Genomic DNA, 18,310 nt, shown 5'->3' on the forward strand with positions numbered 1-18,310 from the left:
ATTATATCACAGGGATCATACACAATGACCAGGTGGTTTTTATACCAGGAATGCAGGTATGGCTCAATATTAGGAAAACCATCAGCATAATTGACCATGTCAATAACAAAACCAACATAAACCATAAGATTATCTCAACAGATATAGAAAAAGCCTTTGACAAAATACAATACCCATTCCTTATTTTATTTTTATTTTATTATTATTTTTAAAATCCTTACCTTCCATCTTCGAGTCAATACTATGTATTGGCTCCAAGACAGAAGAGTGGTAAGGGCTAGGCAATGGGGGTTAAGTGACTTGCCCAGGGTCACACAGCTGGGAAGTGTCTGAGGCCAGATTTGAACCCAGGACCTCCTGTCTCTAGACCTGGCTCTCAATCCACTGAGCTACCCAGCTGCCCCCACCCATTCCTTATTTAAAAAAAAAAATGAAATCATTGGAATAAAAGGAGCTTTCCCTTAAAGTCATAAAGGCTATTTGTCTAAAACCATCAGTAACCATTATCTGTAATGAGGATAAACTAGAATCCTTCTCACTAAGATCAAAAGTGAAACAAGGTTGCCCATTATCACCACTGCTATTTAACTGTTTAATATTATACTTGAAGCATTAGCTATAGCAGTGAAGAGCAGAAAAATAAATTGAAGAAATGAGAATAGGCAATGACAATAGGCAAAACTATCACTCTTTGCAGATGATAGAATGGTATACATTAAAAAAATTCAGAGAATTAGCCAAAAAAACTAATAGAAACAATGAACAACTTTAGAAAAGTTGCAGGACAAAAAAAAAGCCCATATAAATCATTAGCATTTCTATTTACCATCAACAAAGTTCAATAGCAAGAGAGAGAAAAGGAAATTCTATTTAAAATAAACTCTAGACAATTTAAAATCCCTAGGGTATACTTTTCAAAATAAACCCAGCAACTATATAAACACAATTACAAAACACTTTTCACAAAAATAAAAGAGCTGTGCAATTGGAAATATATTAATTGCTCATGGGCAGGCTGAGCATTATAATAAAAATGACAATCCTACCTAAATTAATTTACCTATTCAGTGCCATATCAATCAAACTTCCCAAAAAGTATTCCTTGTAACTAGAAAAAAAATAACAAAACCCATCTGTAAAAAAACAAAAGGTCAAGAATATGAAGGGAATTAATGAAAAAAAAAATATGAAGGAAGGATCTGTACCAGATCTCAAACTATACTGTGAAGAGGTAATCATCAAACAATCTGGTACTGCCTAAGAAATAGGGTAGTGGATCAATGGAATAGGGTAGGAAATCAACATACAGTAATTAATGCCCATAGTAACCTATTGTTTGATAAACCCAAAGATCCAAGTTATTGGGGTAATAACTCACCATTTGACAAAAATTGCTGGGAAAACTGGAAAACAATATAGTAGAAACTAGTCATAGAACAACATCTTACATTATACACCAAGATAAAGTCAAAATGGATACTTGATCTAGAAATAAAGGGGGATACCATAAACAAATTAGGCAAACATGGAAAAATTAACTGTCAGACTTACAGATAAGAGAGGAATTTATGATGAAACAAGACACAGAGAACATTACAAAAAATTTAATGGATTGTTTTTGATTACATAAAATTTAAAAATTTCTGTACAAAACCAATGCAACCAAGATCAGAAGGGGGAAAAAACTCAGAAAAAATTTTATAGCATGTCTCTGATAAAGGCTTCTTTTCTCAAATATGTAGAGAACTATGCCAAATTTATAAGAATACAAAGCTTTTCTCAGTTGAAAAATGGTCAAAAGATATGAGCAGGAAGTTTTCAGATGAAGAAATTTAAGTGGCCTATAGCTATATGAGGAAATGCTCCATATCACTATTGATTAGAAAAATGCCAATTAAAACAACTCTGAGATACCACCTCATACCTACCAGAGTAGCCAAAATAACCAAAAAGGAAAGTGGTAAGTGTTGGGGGAGATGTGGAAAAATTGGGACATTAATACACTATTGGTGAAACTGTGCACTGATACAATCATTCTGGAGAGCAATATGGAACCACACAAAAGGCCATAAAATTATGCATACCCTTTGACTTGGCAATATCACTAGGGTCTGTATCCTAAAGAGATCAGAGGAAAGGAAAAAAGGACTTAACCTATAGAAAAATATTTTTAGCAGCTTTCTTTGTAGTGACAAAGAATTGGAAAGAGGGAGATATCCATCAACTGGGGAATATTGTGATATGTGGTTGTAATAAATACTATTATACCATAAGAAATGACAAGCCAGATGAGTTCAGAAAAACCTAGAAAGACTTATATGCACTGATACAAAGTGAAGTGAGCAGAACCAGGAGGCCAGTGTATGCAGTAACAGAAATACTATACGATGATCAACTCTGAAGGACTAAACTATTATCAACAAAATAAGGTTCTAAGATTCCCTCAGGAGACCCATGAAGGAAAGGAAAAAAAGCACTTTCTAAAGCCAAAGAATGAATTGTTGGAGTTTGATTGCAGATCAAAGCACACCAGTCTTCCCTTTATTTCCTTCATGATATTTTTATTGCATATGTGATATGTGTCTTCAGTCACAACATAGGGAATATGGAAAGAGGAATTGCATAAAAGTACTTGTATGAGTTATATCAGACTGTCTACCACCTGGGAAGGGGGATGGAGAAGAAGACAATCTGAATCACAAAATGTTTGAAAACAATTGTCAAAAATTCTGTCTACATGTAATTGAAAAAATAAAATTTAATTTTAAAAATTGACCTCAGTTCTTTGTCTTATCTGTTCTTTCATTTTAGGTGAAGAATTCTGAAGATGGTTAAGAACTTAAAAGTATGAAAAGATCAAGAAAACAAGTCACCAAAAGTGAGGGGCTCGGGGGGGGGCAGCTGGGTAGCTCAGTGGATTGAGAGCCAAGCCTAGAGCCGGGAGGTCCTAAGTTCAAATCTGGCCTCAGACACTTCCCAGCTGTGTGACCCTGGGCAAGTCACTTGACCCCCATTGCCCACCCTTACCACTCTTCCACCAAGGAACTAATACACAGAAATTAAGGGTTTAAAAAAAAAAGTGAGGGGCTTCAGGAGTGAAGTCCATGCCAGGTTTCGTAGCTAGCTTGGCACTGAAGCCCTGTGGAGCAAGAAGTGACCTTCAGGAGTAGCTGATATGAGGACTCCCTATTCAGCTCTGAACTTAGTGGAATCAACATTATAGAGAAATGGTGCTAAATCTGAGCCTGCTCTTACAGGCAATGAGGTGGCATAGGGGAGGCTACACTCCTGGGGCTGAGGGAGATGTTTATATTTTTTGTTTTTGTTATATATTGGAGGTAAGTGTCTGATGTAAAAGCTAGTTAATGCTGATTGTTTAAGTGGAACCAGATTACTAATCAATGGCGATTAATAGTGAGAACACATTGGAATTGGGATTTGCATTGATGGCAATAGTGGAAGATACTCCAACACCTCAAGGAAGAATGAGGTCAGAAAATACTGGCTACCCAAACAAACATTATTATAGTGTTCATAAATATAAAGATTCTAACTACTGAGTTAAGGACTCACAATTTGACAATAATATGTAGGAAAACTGGAAAATAAGTCTAGGAGAAATTAGGCTTACATCAACATATCACACTACCACAAATATCAAATGGATACATCACAGATAGAAAAGTAAATATTATAAATAAATTAGAGGACCAAGGAAAAAAATAGCTTTAGTAACTATAGAAAGAAGAGTTCCTAACCAAACAAAAAACAGAAAGCATCACAGAAGATAAACTAGAAATGCTGATTATATAAAATTGTGAAGTTTTTACACAAAAAAATCCAATGTAGTTAAAATTAGAAGGGAAACCATTATTAAGGAAAAAATCTTTGTAGCAATTTTTTTTCCTGATTAAAGGTCTAACTAGCCAAAGTATATAAAGAATTGATTCAAACAGAATAGCCAGCATTTTTCTAGCAAATATGTAAGAATGATAGCCATCGTCCAATAAATAAATGGTCAAAGGATATGAGCAGGCAATTCTCAAAGAAAGAAATCCAAGCTATCAATTTCCTATTAAAAATGTTCCTAAAACACAAAAAATGGAATTTATTGATATCATTATTTAGAAATGCAAATTCTATTGCACAACTATTAGACAGCCAAAGATAACCAAAAAAGAAAATGACAATTGTTGGAAGGGCTGGACAAAATGGATAGTAGAATTGTGAATGGATCCAATCATTTTGAAAAGCAATTTGCAATTATGTCCCCCAAAGTCACTAAACCAGGTACAGCCTTTGAACCAGAAATAAAATTACTAAGCTTTACCCCCAAAGAGATAAAACAAGAAAAAGACCCATATACACAAATATATTTATAGCAGTTCTTCTTGTTGTAGTAAAGAACTGGAAACAAAGGCAAAACCTATCATTTGAAGAATGGCTGTAAAAATTATGGAATCTGAAATAAATGAAGTATTATTGAGAAATGAGAAATGAGGAAATGAACTATTTCAGAGAAACCTGGGAAAATGTATATGAAGAACCACAAAGTGAAATGAGCAAAACCTGGGGAATGATAACACTATAAACAAAAACAACTTTAAAAGATTTAACTTTTATAAATACAAATACCACCCATATTTTCCAAGAACTAATAATGAAACATGCTGTTTAGGGAGCATGACAGAGAGGTGAGGAACATAAGGTATAAAAAAGACATGTATTTCAGACCTGGACAAAGAAGGAAGTCATTTTGTTTGATTATTTGTTACAAGGGCTGGCCTTCTTTTCTTCCTTCCTTCTTTCCTTCCTTCCTTCCTCCCTTCCTTCCTTCTTTCCTTTCTTCCTCCCTCCCTTCCTTCCTTCCTTCCTTCTTTCCTTTCTTCCTCCTTCCCTTCCTTCCTTCCTTCCTTCTTTCCTTTCTTCCTCCTTCCCTTCCTTCCTTCCTTCCTTCTTTCCTTTCTTCCTCCCTCTCTTCCTTCCATCCTTCCTTCCTAGGCAGAGGAAAGTTAGTGATAGGGTTGTCCAAAAGAAAAGAAGAAAGAACCTTTGAAGCATTGCTTTTAAAAATGCACAGAAGAAAACAAAAAGGATACTAGTAGGTAACATATACAGGCAGGGCAGCTTTGCAAGCTACCCATTGAGTGTATTTATCTACTTAAAAAAGAAAGCGGTGTACAACAGAGGTTCACTGTTTTATATACGACCCTCCTTTTCTGTCCAACTTTGTGCATGGAGAATCTCATTTATTTGTGTTTTCTAATTTCATAATGTATAAGTTACATTTTTGAAAGTTGAAATGCATGATTAGCCAGGAACCAAAAATTGTCTTTGACTAAAAAGCCAGCTAGGAAGATTTTAAAGTTAAGATAGAAAGAAGCCAGAGGCTGGTTGCATTTGGAGCTTTCTTTTCCTTTTTTGTTATTTGTTGCAATTATGGAATAAAAAGTGATTTAGCTATTCTGTTTTATTTTCATAAATAAATATTTAGTTTGGTTTATCCATAACCCTAGGATAGCATTCCCCTGAGACTTCTTAATTGTAAATAACAGTTGGCATTTACATAGCATGAAAGGTTTACAAAGCACTTTACATAAATTACTTGAGTCAATCCTCACAACCCCTATGAGGTAAATGTTGTTCAATCATCCCCATTTTGCAGATGAGGAAACTCTGATTTGCTTTTATGATTACTCAAGCAGGAAGTTTCAGCAATAGGATTAGAACCCTACATCATTTAGGACTCCCAGTCCAGCATTCTTTCAACTACACCATGCTGCATTACCTTGCTATTTCCCACTGCCATGTCTGAAGACTAGTAAATGTAGATGGACCAAAGAACTTTGGTGAGAAATACAGTGAGTTTAAGTAGGTTTCAGCATTTTACCAACTATGACTTGCGTACAAGAATACTGATGAAGGATATTAGCCTAAAAATATATAACCAGAAACAGAGTATATAGTAAGAGCAAAGAATAACAGATGGATGATCCAAGTCCTGGACAAAATGGTGCCTATGCAATGCAAACTGAGAAAAGTCTCCAGTACATTAGGTAGATCTTCCTAGGAGCTTTTATGGGAATACATAAACTAACATCTCACAGGATGGGAAAACATGGGTGGGCTGTGGGCTCTATTATTGAATCAGCATATTCTTATTTATTCCTCTTAAGTTGTTGGCCCAGATCCATATGGCTTTGCTCCTCAAATCACCACCATTCACTCAAAGAATCATAGGATGGTAAGTCTAGAACTCTAAGAGAGCTTGAAGGTTATCTAGTTTAATTCCCTCAGTCAGTCAGTCAGGAAACATTTATTAATTGCTCACTATATATTATATGGCACTGGGGATATGAAAATTTAAAAAAGGCAAAACCTCACTGAGGTTAAGCGTCTTGCCTAAGATCATAAAAGGTAATGAGTGGCAGAATTGGGACATTAATGCAGACCCAATATACTGACTCCTGGTCAACTTACCCCTGATATCCATAAGGGAAAGGAAATCACGCAACAGATCTCTAAGATCTAGCACAAATAGTGATAGGAATATCAATGCTGTGATTTAAAAGGGCATTTCTGAAGCAGAAAAAAGAAGAAGAAAATAGGAAGGGAGAGGGAACTTCAGGGAAAACAAGAGGAGTAACAAATAGAAAAATAGAATGAAGCAAAAAACCTGACAACTATCTACTAAAACAGCACTTCTTTAATAGTTAAAAAAATCTATGATTTAATTAGTGTGGGCACTCTCTATACCAACCCTTCTCTGCATACCTTAGCAGATGTCTTCATAAATTCTTATGGCTAAAAATAAATTCATCACCTGGGACTCACCCTTCTGGTGATGTGCTTCTTAGCACTCAGTTAGGCTGATCCTCAGATGATAAACCATTTAGTTCATCACCAATTCTATCCTTCCCATCTTGTTAGGACCCTTCAGAGCCTGGAGTCCTTTACCACAATCTTTGAGATCCCAAGGGTTCCCGGCATGTTGTGACAAAGCCCAGGAGCAGAACTTTTGGTAGAGGTGAAAATACTACAGATGGCCTTTAATTCCTTAAAAAGACATAGCCATTCAATGTCTTTAAAATCTTCCTTGCTTCCCTTAAAAATTCACTGAAAGTATTTCAGAGAAACCAAAGGACTAGGCAAGAGCGGCTTTAGGAAAATTATGTAGAGCAAAAGAGGCAAAGATTCGAGTACCTGAAAGTAAACTGATTGCACGTAGAAGGATTGTCATTGATGTCTTCAATGATGAAGGTTATCTGAGTGCGATTCTCCTGACCCCCTTTGGGTCTATCCTTCACAAGAATTTCCAAAAAGATACTGGGATTGTGTTTCAATTTACCAGCATCTCGATTTATCCTGCTGGCGATTTGAATGGTTCCAGTCACTAATCAGACAGGAGAAAGAGGTAAGAACTTGACCTCTTGAAAACGAGTTTAGGGTTAGGATTACATATGGCTTATCTAGGACACAAACGCTCAGGAAAAATGGGAGTGGGATGTCCTTGTATGAAGGTGACCTATGGTGGGATGGGATGGGATTTTATCAATTTAGGAAACTCATAGGATCACAGACTTGGAGCTAGAGGGACCTTTAGAGATCATCATTTTATGGATAAACAATCTGAGACTCAGAGTAGTTAAGTAATTAGTCCGAGCTCACAGCATTGAACAAGTACAGGATAGGATTCAAAGTAAAATCTTTTGAATTAAAACCCAATGCTTTCCCCACAGTGTTATAAATAAGAGACATGTTTCTTGGGATCCCAAATTAGTATTATGGAACTTTAAAACCAGTTGTTAAAGAGAATAGGGCTGGGCTTGATTGGCTAGAGATGCCTGAATGACTCATAAGTGTGGACACCTGAGATACCAAGTTATCAGAGAAGAATCCTAATCATATCTCACATTTATCTAGCACCCTAAGATTTGCCAAGGGCTTTACATACAGCTGGAAGCACCTAATAGTACCAGGCTGCTTCTTCTACCAATGCAAATTGACATCTTTCCAGCAACTTCTTGTTGTAGAGACCTTGCTAGGGAAAGTTGAGGGTGAGTGACTTGCCCAAGGTCACAGAGTCAATATGTGTCAGAGATAAAACATGAACCCAGGTCTTCCTGATTCTGCGTTTGGCTTCCTATCCACTATGCCAAAAATCAGTGGGATAGAGAAGGGTAAAGGGGGAAGTCCTGACCAAATATGGCCAGAGGAGCCTCTTATTATTAAAAACTGCCTTCTCCCACACAGGAAATGGACTAGAAAAATACCACATTTCCCTATTGGTCAACGTGATCCTATGTAATATTATAATAATAATCATCCTGGTTCTCTGATCAGTTTAAAGAATATATTGAAACTGAACTGTTGTACAGCCCCTCTTCAGTTGGATCTACAAATTTCCATGATATTAAGTATTTCTAGAGGTGGGCAACCACTGTTGTTCCCTCTTAACCCTCTCCCCTTCCCTAGGAGAAAAATACCCAAAGGCTACAGGGCAAATGTCATACTAGGATAACCCATATATAACTCTATAGGCTTAGAACAGCTGGGTGGCTCAGTGGATTGGGTGCCAGGCCTAGAGACAGACGGTCCTGGGATCAAATATGACCTCAGACACTTCCTAGCTGTGTGACCCTGGGCAAGTCACTTAACCCCAATTGCCTAGCCCCTGCTGATCTTTGGCCTTAGAACCAATCCACAGTACTAGTTCTAAGACAAAAAATAAGGATTTTTAAAACATTTATAGGCTCATGCAAAAAAAGCAATCTGAAAGAGAATTTTTTTTTCAATACAGAAACATTATATTCAACCATTTTCAATGGCACGGACAGGGTATATTCTTGTAAAGGGAAGACCTGAGCCCAATAAAACATTAGATTTATAGTGATCCTTTCTTTCAAAGAGACCAAAGTGCAATTACATTAACTAACTCATCTCTAATAATACCTGACATTTGTCCAGGCATACCTTCACCTAATATCTTTAACTGACTCTTCAAAAAATGTAAATTAACATTGTAAGGGGAAACACGACAACAACAATCAACACTACAGGGGTCAATTAGTTCCATAGCAACAGGGTTATAAATAGAACATGATTCTTGGGAGCCCAAATTAGTATTATAGAACTTTAAAATCAGTTGGTACACAGAATTGAGATTGTAATGGGGCTGGGCTGGACTTGAAAGGGCTGCTTGATTGTCTCCCAAGTGTAGACACCTGATATACCAAGTTATCAGAGAATAATCATATCTCACTTTTATCGATCACCCTAAGGTGTGCCAAGGGCACCTAAGCGATGCAGTGGATGGAGTGCAAGACTTGAAGTCGGGAAAATCCGAGTTCCAATCTGGCCTCCAGCACTGAGAAACACGCTCAGGGCCAGCAGACTGCTAAGGATAAAAAAAGCCACCTACGTGACCAAATCAAAGGACACATATGGCAGGTTCTATATGCATACATGTCCGTGTGTGTGTCTTACACTGATTGATTATGAAATACTCATTGTGGGTCGTGAGCTGGTAGAGGAGTCTGCCCATAAAGTCTTCATCATCAGGATCCTTGGCTGTGACGTTGGCTACGATAGTCCCAGGGCTTAGCTCCTCTGGAATTCTGTAAACTCTTATTGAGCTGAAACACAAATATAGCCAAGGAACAAGTCAGTGACTGGGAGACTAGGGGGGATGGTACGGGGTCTAGATTGGTAGGTAGAGGAAAAATGAAGCAACTATTCACACTGTCTTCTCTACCCACTCTCTGGGCATGCCTCCCTGGAATTCCATTTGGAATCCTTCCAAAGTTCAACCTAGAGGGGCTGTGAACACGGCTGCAACCTTTTAGGAGGGTAATCTCCGAACTGCGGCTGAGAAATTGAAATCCAGTTGTGGTGAAACAAGTCCTACTTTAAACATACTAAAGGGAGCCCACTTTAAAACAATAACAACAACAGTAAATTCTGCAAGGCTGGGCATGTTTTGGTAACAGAAATCATCTCCCCTACTTACCTGAATTAGAAATCTGAATTCTCATGAAGTATATACCCATTTCAGAATTCAGTTGGTTTAAACCTTTTGGGCTTTTAACATTTTGTTGTTTGTTCTGAACTTAAACACCAAAAAGGGAAAATAGAAAGCAGTATGTATATGGTAGAATAGAAACAGAGGGTTATACATAAATCTACAAATCTCTATTTTGTACAGCTTAATTTACGCAGCTAGGTTGCCTACTACGTAGCATCGCAGATCTGGAGGAGTGAAGAAGAAAGTTCAAATTCTGCCTCATATACTAACTGGTTGTATGACGCTGGGCAAATCATTTAATTTATTTGTGCCTCAGTTTCCTTATGTGTAAAATGAGGGTCATAATAGCACCTACTTCTCAAGGTTGTTATGGGAATCAAATGAGTTAACGGAACCCATGGAAGTTAATGAGTTCAATAAGAAACTTACATTGCAATGGGAGAGGTAATACATAAAAGGAAATATTAACCGGAGGAGTAAGTTATGAGCTAGGCAGTCCCAAAGATTGTGAGTAGAACAATAGGGACGTCCACCAAGAGCACATTCTGTCCAAAGGATGGTAGTGATCCAGTTTTCAAAGTAAGATAAGGAAAGAAGGGGCTGGAGGAAGACAGGATACATGAAATACTCAACAAGAGAGAAAATGACCAGGGTGAAGAGAAAGACTCATGATCACAGGGAGTGGAGAGCTGAGTGGCTTAGCCCCTCTCTGGACGGCTCCCTGGAGGGTGAGGCAAGAGCAGAAACAAGATGGGTGAAAGATCTGGGTTCAAGTCCTGCCTCTTACTCATACCTAGCATCCACTCATACCTTGCTTGGGTGAGTCATTTCTTCTTTTTCTTTTCAACTCATCTTCTATCTTAATATTAATTCTAAGGCAGAAGAGTAGCAAAGGCTAGGCAATAGAGGTTAAGTGATTTGTCCAGGCTCACTCATTTAGAAAGTGTATAAGGCGAAATTTGAATCCAAGTCGTCCCAACTCTTGGCCTGGCTCTCTATCCAGTGTACTTAGCTGCTTCAGCAAGTCATTTCTTGACCCCATTAGCAATCTAACCTCAGATATGGTACAGGTTGCACATAATAAACATTTAATAAATGTTTGTTTCTATTGAATTGGATAATACACATGCTTTATAAGATAAACAACAGCAACACCCTGAAGAAATTTTACTTTTTATGACTTGATATACCCTGCCAAAACATGCAGCTGTTTATAAACATGTTTGCTCTTGCATGGGCAGAGCATCTGGGCAACTGACAGCCTCATCATTTTCCATCTGGATGATTGGGTGTCATCTAGAGAAAACCTCCGCTAGCTTCTTTTCCTAAACCGAAGAGGAAGGCAAAGAAACAGTTTCCTGACCTCTCAAGAGTGAGAAAACACCCAGCCAGGGTGCTGTTATCTGTGACTTGTACTGTGAATCAATCACTCTCCTTGGGGGTGACTTAGTACAAGCCAGCACCTTTACGAATGCTATCCCCTATGAACTCTGAAAACCAACTCTCTTCTCCCTTTGAGATCCTGTTAACCTGCTTTGCCACCTCCCTGATTAGAGTAGTGCAGCGGAGTGTACTTGACTCAAGTCACACTTCACCTTTCGCTAAAGGGTTGTTTGTGAGTGAGTCAGCAGTGATGTTCGGTGACAGTTCCTGACCCTGCATCCAGTCTTTGATGTCACAATCTATTTATAAATAGGCTGCCCTGTGTGCTCAGGGATATGGGATGTCAGCTAAAATTCCCATCTCTATCTGTCTAGCTTTCATCCGGGGACCAACACTGATGTGAGGTTTGGTAGCTATTCCTTCTGGGGAGTTTGTTTGATGCTGTCCCACTTAGGCTTAGACGAGGCAAAATTTTCACCATCCAAGTATCAAGGAGTTCCACATTTAAGGTACATTCACTAAAGTGGGGCATCTAGGTGGTATAGCAGATAGAGTGCTGAGTCTGAAGTTAGGAAGACTCCTCTTCCTGTGTTCAAATCTGGCCTCCGACACTCATGAGCTTTGTGACCCTGGGCGAGTCATTTAACATTGTTGATCTCAGTTTCCTTATCTGTGAAATGGGTTTGAGAAGGAAATGAAAAACCACCCTAGTATTTTTGCCAAGAATGCTCTATATGGAATCATGAAGACTCAAACATGACTGAAAAATGAGTGAACAAAAACCACAAAATGCTAGAGTGGAGGACTGAAGTGTCAAGAACATTAAAGTAGAAGTCATAAGATTATAGGTGTAGAGTGGAAGAGACTATCTAGTACAATACTCTCATTTTACAGATGAGAAGACTGTGGCCCAGGGAGATGAAATGACTTACCCTTGCCCAGAGTCACTAGGTTAGCATTAAAAGAAGGATTAGGTGTGAGCAAGGGAAGGAAAAAAAAATCCATCTACAATGAGGAGATATGACAGTTTGTCAGATACTCTTGAGGGCTCTGTAACAAAAAAAATTATGTGGTTGCTAAGGCATCCCAATAAGAAGAACTGGTAACAAGATGGTGGAGTAAAAAGACAGAAACTCACTTGAACCCTCCCAAATTCTCCTCTAAACATTAAAATAAAATAATACCTCAAAATGAATTCTGGAGTGGCAGAATTGACAATGGGATGAGGTGAAAGAAAAGTCTGTTTCACTGGGAAAAGAATGGAGCACAGTGGCCCACAGGCTGCCATGCTATGCCATGTCAGTGGCAGGCCTTTGTGGTGACTCAGTTAGAGGCAGAAGCTTCAGGAACTCTCAGCCCACAGATAATAAGAGGCTCAGATAACTGGTTAGAAGCAGATTATAGGGGACCCTTTGCTAGCCCTGGGAACAAGTCTTTCTCATTGTCCATACACAGTTCTGGGTCACAGTTCCAGGAAAAGGTGGAACACTAACAGGAGTAGTGACTTTTTTTTTGTTAAATTTTAAACATTTATTAATATTCATTTTTAACATGGTTACATGATTCATGCTCCTACTTTCCCCTTCACCTCCCCCACCCCCCCCACCCATGGCCGACACACATTTCCACTGGTTTTATCGTGTGTCCTTGATCAAGACCTATTTCCAAATTGTTGGTAGTTGCATTGGTGTGGTAGTTTCGAGTCCATATCCTCAATCATGTCCACCCCAACCCTTGCGTTCAAGCAGCTGTTTTTCTTATATGTTTCCTCTCCTGCAGTCCTTCCTCTGGATGTGGGTAGCGTTCTTTACCATAAATCCCTCAGAATTGTCCTGGGTTTTTGTATTGCTGCTGGTACAGAAGTCCATTACATTCGATTTTACCACAGTATATCAGTCTCTGTGTACAATGTTCTTCTGGCTCTGCTCCTTTCGCTCTGCATCAGTTCCCGGAGGTCTCTCCAGTTCGCCTGGAACTCCTCCAGTTTATTATTCCTTTTAGCACAATAGTATTCCATCACCCGCATATACCACAGTTTGTTCAGCCATTCCCCAATTGAAGGACATCCCCTCCTTTTCCAGTTTTTTGCCACCACAAAAAGCGCAGCTATAAATATTTTCGTACAAGTCTGTTTATCTATGATCTCTTTGGGGTACAAACCCAGCAATGGTATGGCTGGATCAAAGGGCAGGCAGTCTTTTATAGCCCTTTGAGCATAGTTCCAAATTGCCAGCCAGAATGGTTGGATCAGTAGGAGTGGTGACTCTTGTCAGAGTTCCAGGTTAGAAAAGAGTGCTTGGGGTCAATCACAGACCATAATATTAGTGACCACACCTTTCCTCAGATCATATCACTTTGGAAGAACTGAAAACTTACAGGACCCCAGAACTAGCTTTGAAAACAATAGCATGAGAAACATGAAGCTTGCTCCATCCCTGGAGCACAACCCAAATTTAAAATAAAGTTAAAAGTCAAGAAATAGGCTAGTGAAATGACCAAACAAGCAAAAAACAAAAAAGAACCTGTTTACAGAAAGTTATTATTGTGACAAAGAAGGTTAAAATAAACAAAGGAGGGCAATTCCATTTATACACTATAGACCAATTTCCCTATGAATATTGACATGGAAATGTAAAAAAATACTATCAAGGAGGTTACTACAATATATCTCAAGGATCATACCCTGTATCTAGGTGAGATTTATACTAAGAATGCAGGGCTAGTTCAATATTATGCAAACTATCAGTATAATGGATCACATTAATAACAAAACCAAGAAAAATTATAGGATTATTTCATAGATGCAGAAAAAGCTTTTGACAAAATATAGCACTAATTCTTATTAGAAACACTAGAAAACATAAGAATAAAGGAAATTTTCCATAAAACAATAAATAGTATCTATCTAAAACCATCAGCAAGTATTATCTATAATAGAGGTAAGCTAGAAGCCTTCCCAATAAGATCAGGGGTGAAGCAAGGATGCCCATTATCACCACTATTATTCAATATGATACTAAAAACACTAGCTATAGCAAGAAGAAAAACTAGTTGAAATAATTAACAATTTTTTTGCAAAGTTGTAGGATATAAAATAAACCCACAGAAATCACCAGCATTTCTTATTTTTTATTACATTATATTAAAAAGGGTTTGCATATACAAAACAAATGCAGCCAAGATTAGAAGGAAAACAGAAAAGTGGGGGGTGGATTTTAAAGCAAGTTTCTGATAAAGGCCTTATTTCTCAAATATGTAGAAAATTGAATCAAATTTATAAGAATATAAGCTATTCCCTAATTGATAAATGGTCAAAATATATAAACAGGTGGTTTTCAGATGAAGAAATTAAAGCTATCTATAATCATAAAAAATGCTCAAAATCACTACTGATCAGACAAAGGCAAATTAAACTCTGTTATGAGGAAATTTGAGGAAAGGTGTGTGGTATAAGGAATTGAAAGGAGGATGTTGGAGATTTGCTAAATGGGTAATCTCGGTTACAGGTAGGCTGGGATTAAAGGAGATTCAGGGTATAATAAGACTGAAGTCAGGAGTATAACACAGAAGGGAAACAGAGATCTTTAGGAAGAAGAGAAATTAAACTAAACAGACAAACACAGCAGGCTTACAGACTGGGACTTAGACTCAAACACAAGCTGAGGGAAATAGACTAGACTGAAATTAACAAACAGGCTTTAGTTAATTTCACAGGAAGGGACCTGTTTTGAAGTAACACCTTCCTTCAAGATGGATGCCCAGCTTCCCTCTAAGCCCAGAGTATGTTGTTTCTTTCCCTCTTCTTCCCTCTTGATAACTAACAGACAAATTACACTAATAGGGCTGTTGAAACACAAAAGGGTTTATTTTGTTTGAAGGATGTTTGTTAGGAAGGTGGATCAAAGGAAAGCCCTATCAGTTGTCTCAGGAACCTCAGGTGGGGGAAGGGAAGCAAAGATGGAGTCTGAGTAAGGACCTGCCTTTAAACTCAGCTTTACTAAGTGCTATTGCTATCTAAAGGGAATAAATGATGACTGACTAACTATAACTAATGCTGTCAATTAGGTAACTCTTCACAGATTTAACTCCTCTATAATTACTCTCCTTATTAACTCCACAGACATATAAGGTAAGGGAGGGAAGGCAAGGATGGTATTAGGAAAGGAAGATATAAAGGGTTTATCTAAAATAATAATTTCTTAAGTAAATATATCAAAGCTAGGCTAAATTTCAATATTAAAGCTAGGTAATCCAACAGCTCGGCTCATTGACAACCTCCCTCCACGGAAGATCCAGCCAACTGCCTCTTCCTCAAGATTCCAAACCTCTAACAGCTTTTGGAACTCAGCCAAAGCTAGAAAAAAACTATATCACCCCAATTCTGTATACTACAACTCTGAGGTTCTACCTTGAATCTAACAGATTGGCTAGTATGACAAAAAGAGAAATAACAAATGTTGGCAGGGAAGTGAGAAAAATGAGGACACTAATGCATATTTGGTGGAGTTGTGAACTGATCCAACCATTTTGGAGGACAATTTGGAACTATGCCCAAAGGGCTATAAAATTATATGCATACCCTTTGATCCAGTAATACTTTTACTAGGTCTATATCCCAAAGGGATTTTTTTAATGGAAAAAGGCTTATATATACAAAAATATTTATAGCAGCTCTTTTTGTGCTGGCAAAGAATTGGAAACTGAGAAGATGCCCATCAACTGGGGAATGGGCAAATAAGTTGTGGTTTATGATATTGATGGATTACTATTGTGCTATTAAAAAAAAAAGCAGAATGCTTCCAGGAAAACCTTACATGAACTTACATGAACTGATCCATGGTGAACTGAGAACCAGGAGAACATTATGCACAGTAACAGCAATATTGTAAAGATGTAGGGATCAACTACGAATGGCTTAGCTATTCTTGGCAATACGATAATCTAAGACAATGCTAAAGGACTTATGGAGAAAAATGTTATCCACAGCCAGAGAATTAACTGATTGAGTCTGAGTGCAGATTGAAGGATACTTTTTTTAGTTTATTTTTTTCATATTTTTTTGGCCTGTGTTTTCTTTTACAACATGACCAATATGGAAATATGTTTTACATGACTGCACATGTATAATCTATGTCAAACTGCTTGCCTTCTCAATGATGGGGAAATAGATTGAGGGAGGGAGAGAATTTGTATCCAAAAATTTTTTAAATTAATGTTAAAAAATTAATGTGTAGTTGGAAAAAATATTTAAAAATAAGAACTGACATTTATAGTGTTTTAAAGTTTGCAAGAAGTTTTTTACATTCATCATCCAATTTTGTCTCGTAACAACTCTAGGAGATATTGGAAGTAGCATCCTTATTTTATACATGAGGAAACAGGATAAGCAAAGTGGCATGACTTTGCCCATAATCACAGAGCGAGTAAGTGTCAAAAGTAGAATTTAGGATAATAGGAGAAGGTTTGGAAAGCCATCTAATCAAACCCCTCATTTTACAGAGGAGGAAATTGAGGGCCAGGGAGGTTAGGTAACTTGCCCAAGGTCACCCAGGCAGTAAGAGGCAGAGGCAGGATTTATACTCCAGTCCTGACTCCAAAGCCCATCCTCTTTCCATTATATCGTGATGTCTCTCAATTTCCTGCTTCCCAGTTCAGCACTTTATCCACTATACCAGGTTGCCTTTCATCTTGCATTGGCTTTATATACATCTGTAAATGCAGTTAAACTGAACAACTGCTTTTCACATTTTCCTAGTGACTGGTCTCTTGCATGTGTTTTGGGGGACCAAAGAGACAGGCAATAAAAGATACTGTGCCTCTGTAGCCAAATAACAAAGTATACTAGGATAGGACTTCAAAGGTAGAATAAGAAAGATCAGAGCATGTAATGGTAGGTATGCCCACTGGGTTAAGCCATCAAATAAAATTATATCCTTTCCCCATTACCCAAAAATAGATACTGAGCCTTCCTCACCATAGGGAACCATTCCAACATCTATTTTCCCAAGAAGGCAGGAAAACGAAAAATATGAGAGCCTGGGGCCAAAGCAAATTGATGAGAGAGACAGACAGAGACAGAAAGACAAAGACAGACAGAAACCGAGAGAGACACAGACACAGAGACTGAGACAGAGCTACAGAGAGAGAGTGGGTTAGAGAGAGACCCACAAAAAGAGACAGAGAAACTGGAAAATAGGCCATTGCTTTCTTGTCTTTGCCTTAGGATAAAGAAAACATAGGTCAGCTAGCATGAAAGCCATTTGAAGTTGTGCCTCTCCACTTCCCCACCTCAAAGAGGGATCTCTTAAGAACCAGCGTAGGAGAATGGGTCAGCTTTGGGCTTACCTGGTAAAGTAAGGACTTTCATCATTAATGTTTATGATGTTTACTAAGAATGTTCTGGTGGCTTTAAGCTCCCCACTGTCCTGTATTTCCACCTCAATTACATAACTGTCGGGGGAAAACAAACTCAAGTTAGAATTGCAGACTTAGATCATTCTGAAGAATGGAGTTGAAAGGAAATAGTAAGTGATAATGACCTTCTTCCCATCCCTCAGCTGCCAAGTGTTGCTTCTCACAACAGCAAAAGAGTAGCAAAGGGGAAAATGGTGGCATAGTCCATAGGATCATAGATGGAGCCTTGGAAGGGACCTCAGGAGTTGTCTAGTCCTCATTTTACAGATGAAGAAATAGTTTTGGTAAAATTAAGTGATTTGACCAAGGTCACAAAGAAAGTGGCAATGAGATGTTTAATCTCAAACCCCAGGATTGTAGATTCAGTGTTTTTAAAATGAGATTCAGGTGTGAGAATCTGAAGTAAGGTCCTGGCAGGAGAGCAATTGCCCATTTAATAATGTGACACTTTTTCTAACTCTCCAACCTTCTTTCTCCATTTCTCTTTTC

General features: G+C 38.0%; 1 protein-coding gene across 1 annotated transcript in view; it reads right to left on the reverse strand.

The window, feature by feature from the left end:
- Window positions 1–18,310, reverse strand: part of CDHR3 (cadherin related family member 3) — a 113,219-nt gene that overhangs the window by 48,770 nt on the left and 46,139 nt on the right. Inside the window, exons 6-8 of the mRNA XM_044679048.1 lie at window positions 17,753–17,857; window positions 9,487–9,635; window positions 7,204–7,393 (exon numbers count right to left, since the gene is read on the reverse strand). Coding sequence (XP_044534983.1) covers window positions 7,204–7,393; window positions 9,487–9,635; window positions 17,753–17,857 — 444 coding nt within the window. The remainder of the gene's footprint in view (window positions 1–7,203; window positions 7,394–9,486; window positions 9,636–17,752; window positions 17,858–18,310) is intronic.

Source organism: Gracilinanus agilis, chromosome 5 (genome assembly GCF_016433145.1).
Source record: "Gracilinanus agilis isolate LMUSP501 chromosome 5, AgileGrace, whole genome shotgun sequence".
Classification (NCBI taxonomy): domain Eukaryota; kingdom Metazoa; phylum Chordata; class Mammalia; order Didelphimorphia; family Didelphidae; genus Gracilinanus; species Gracilinanus agilis.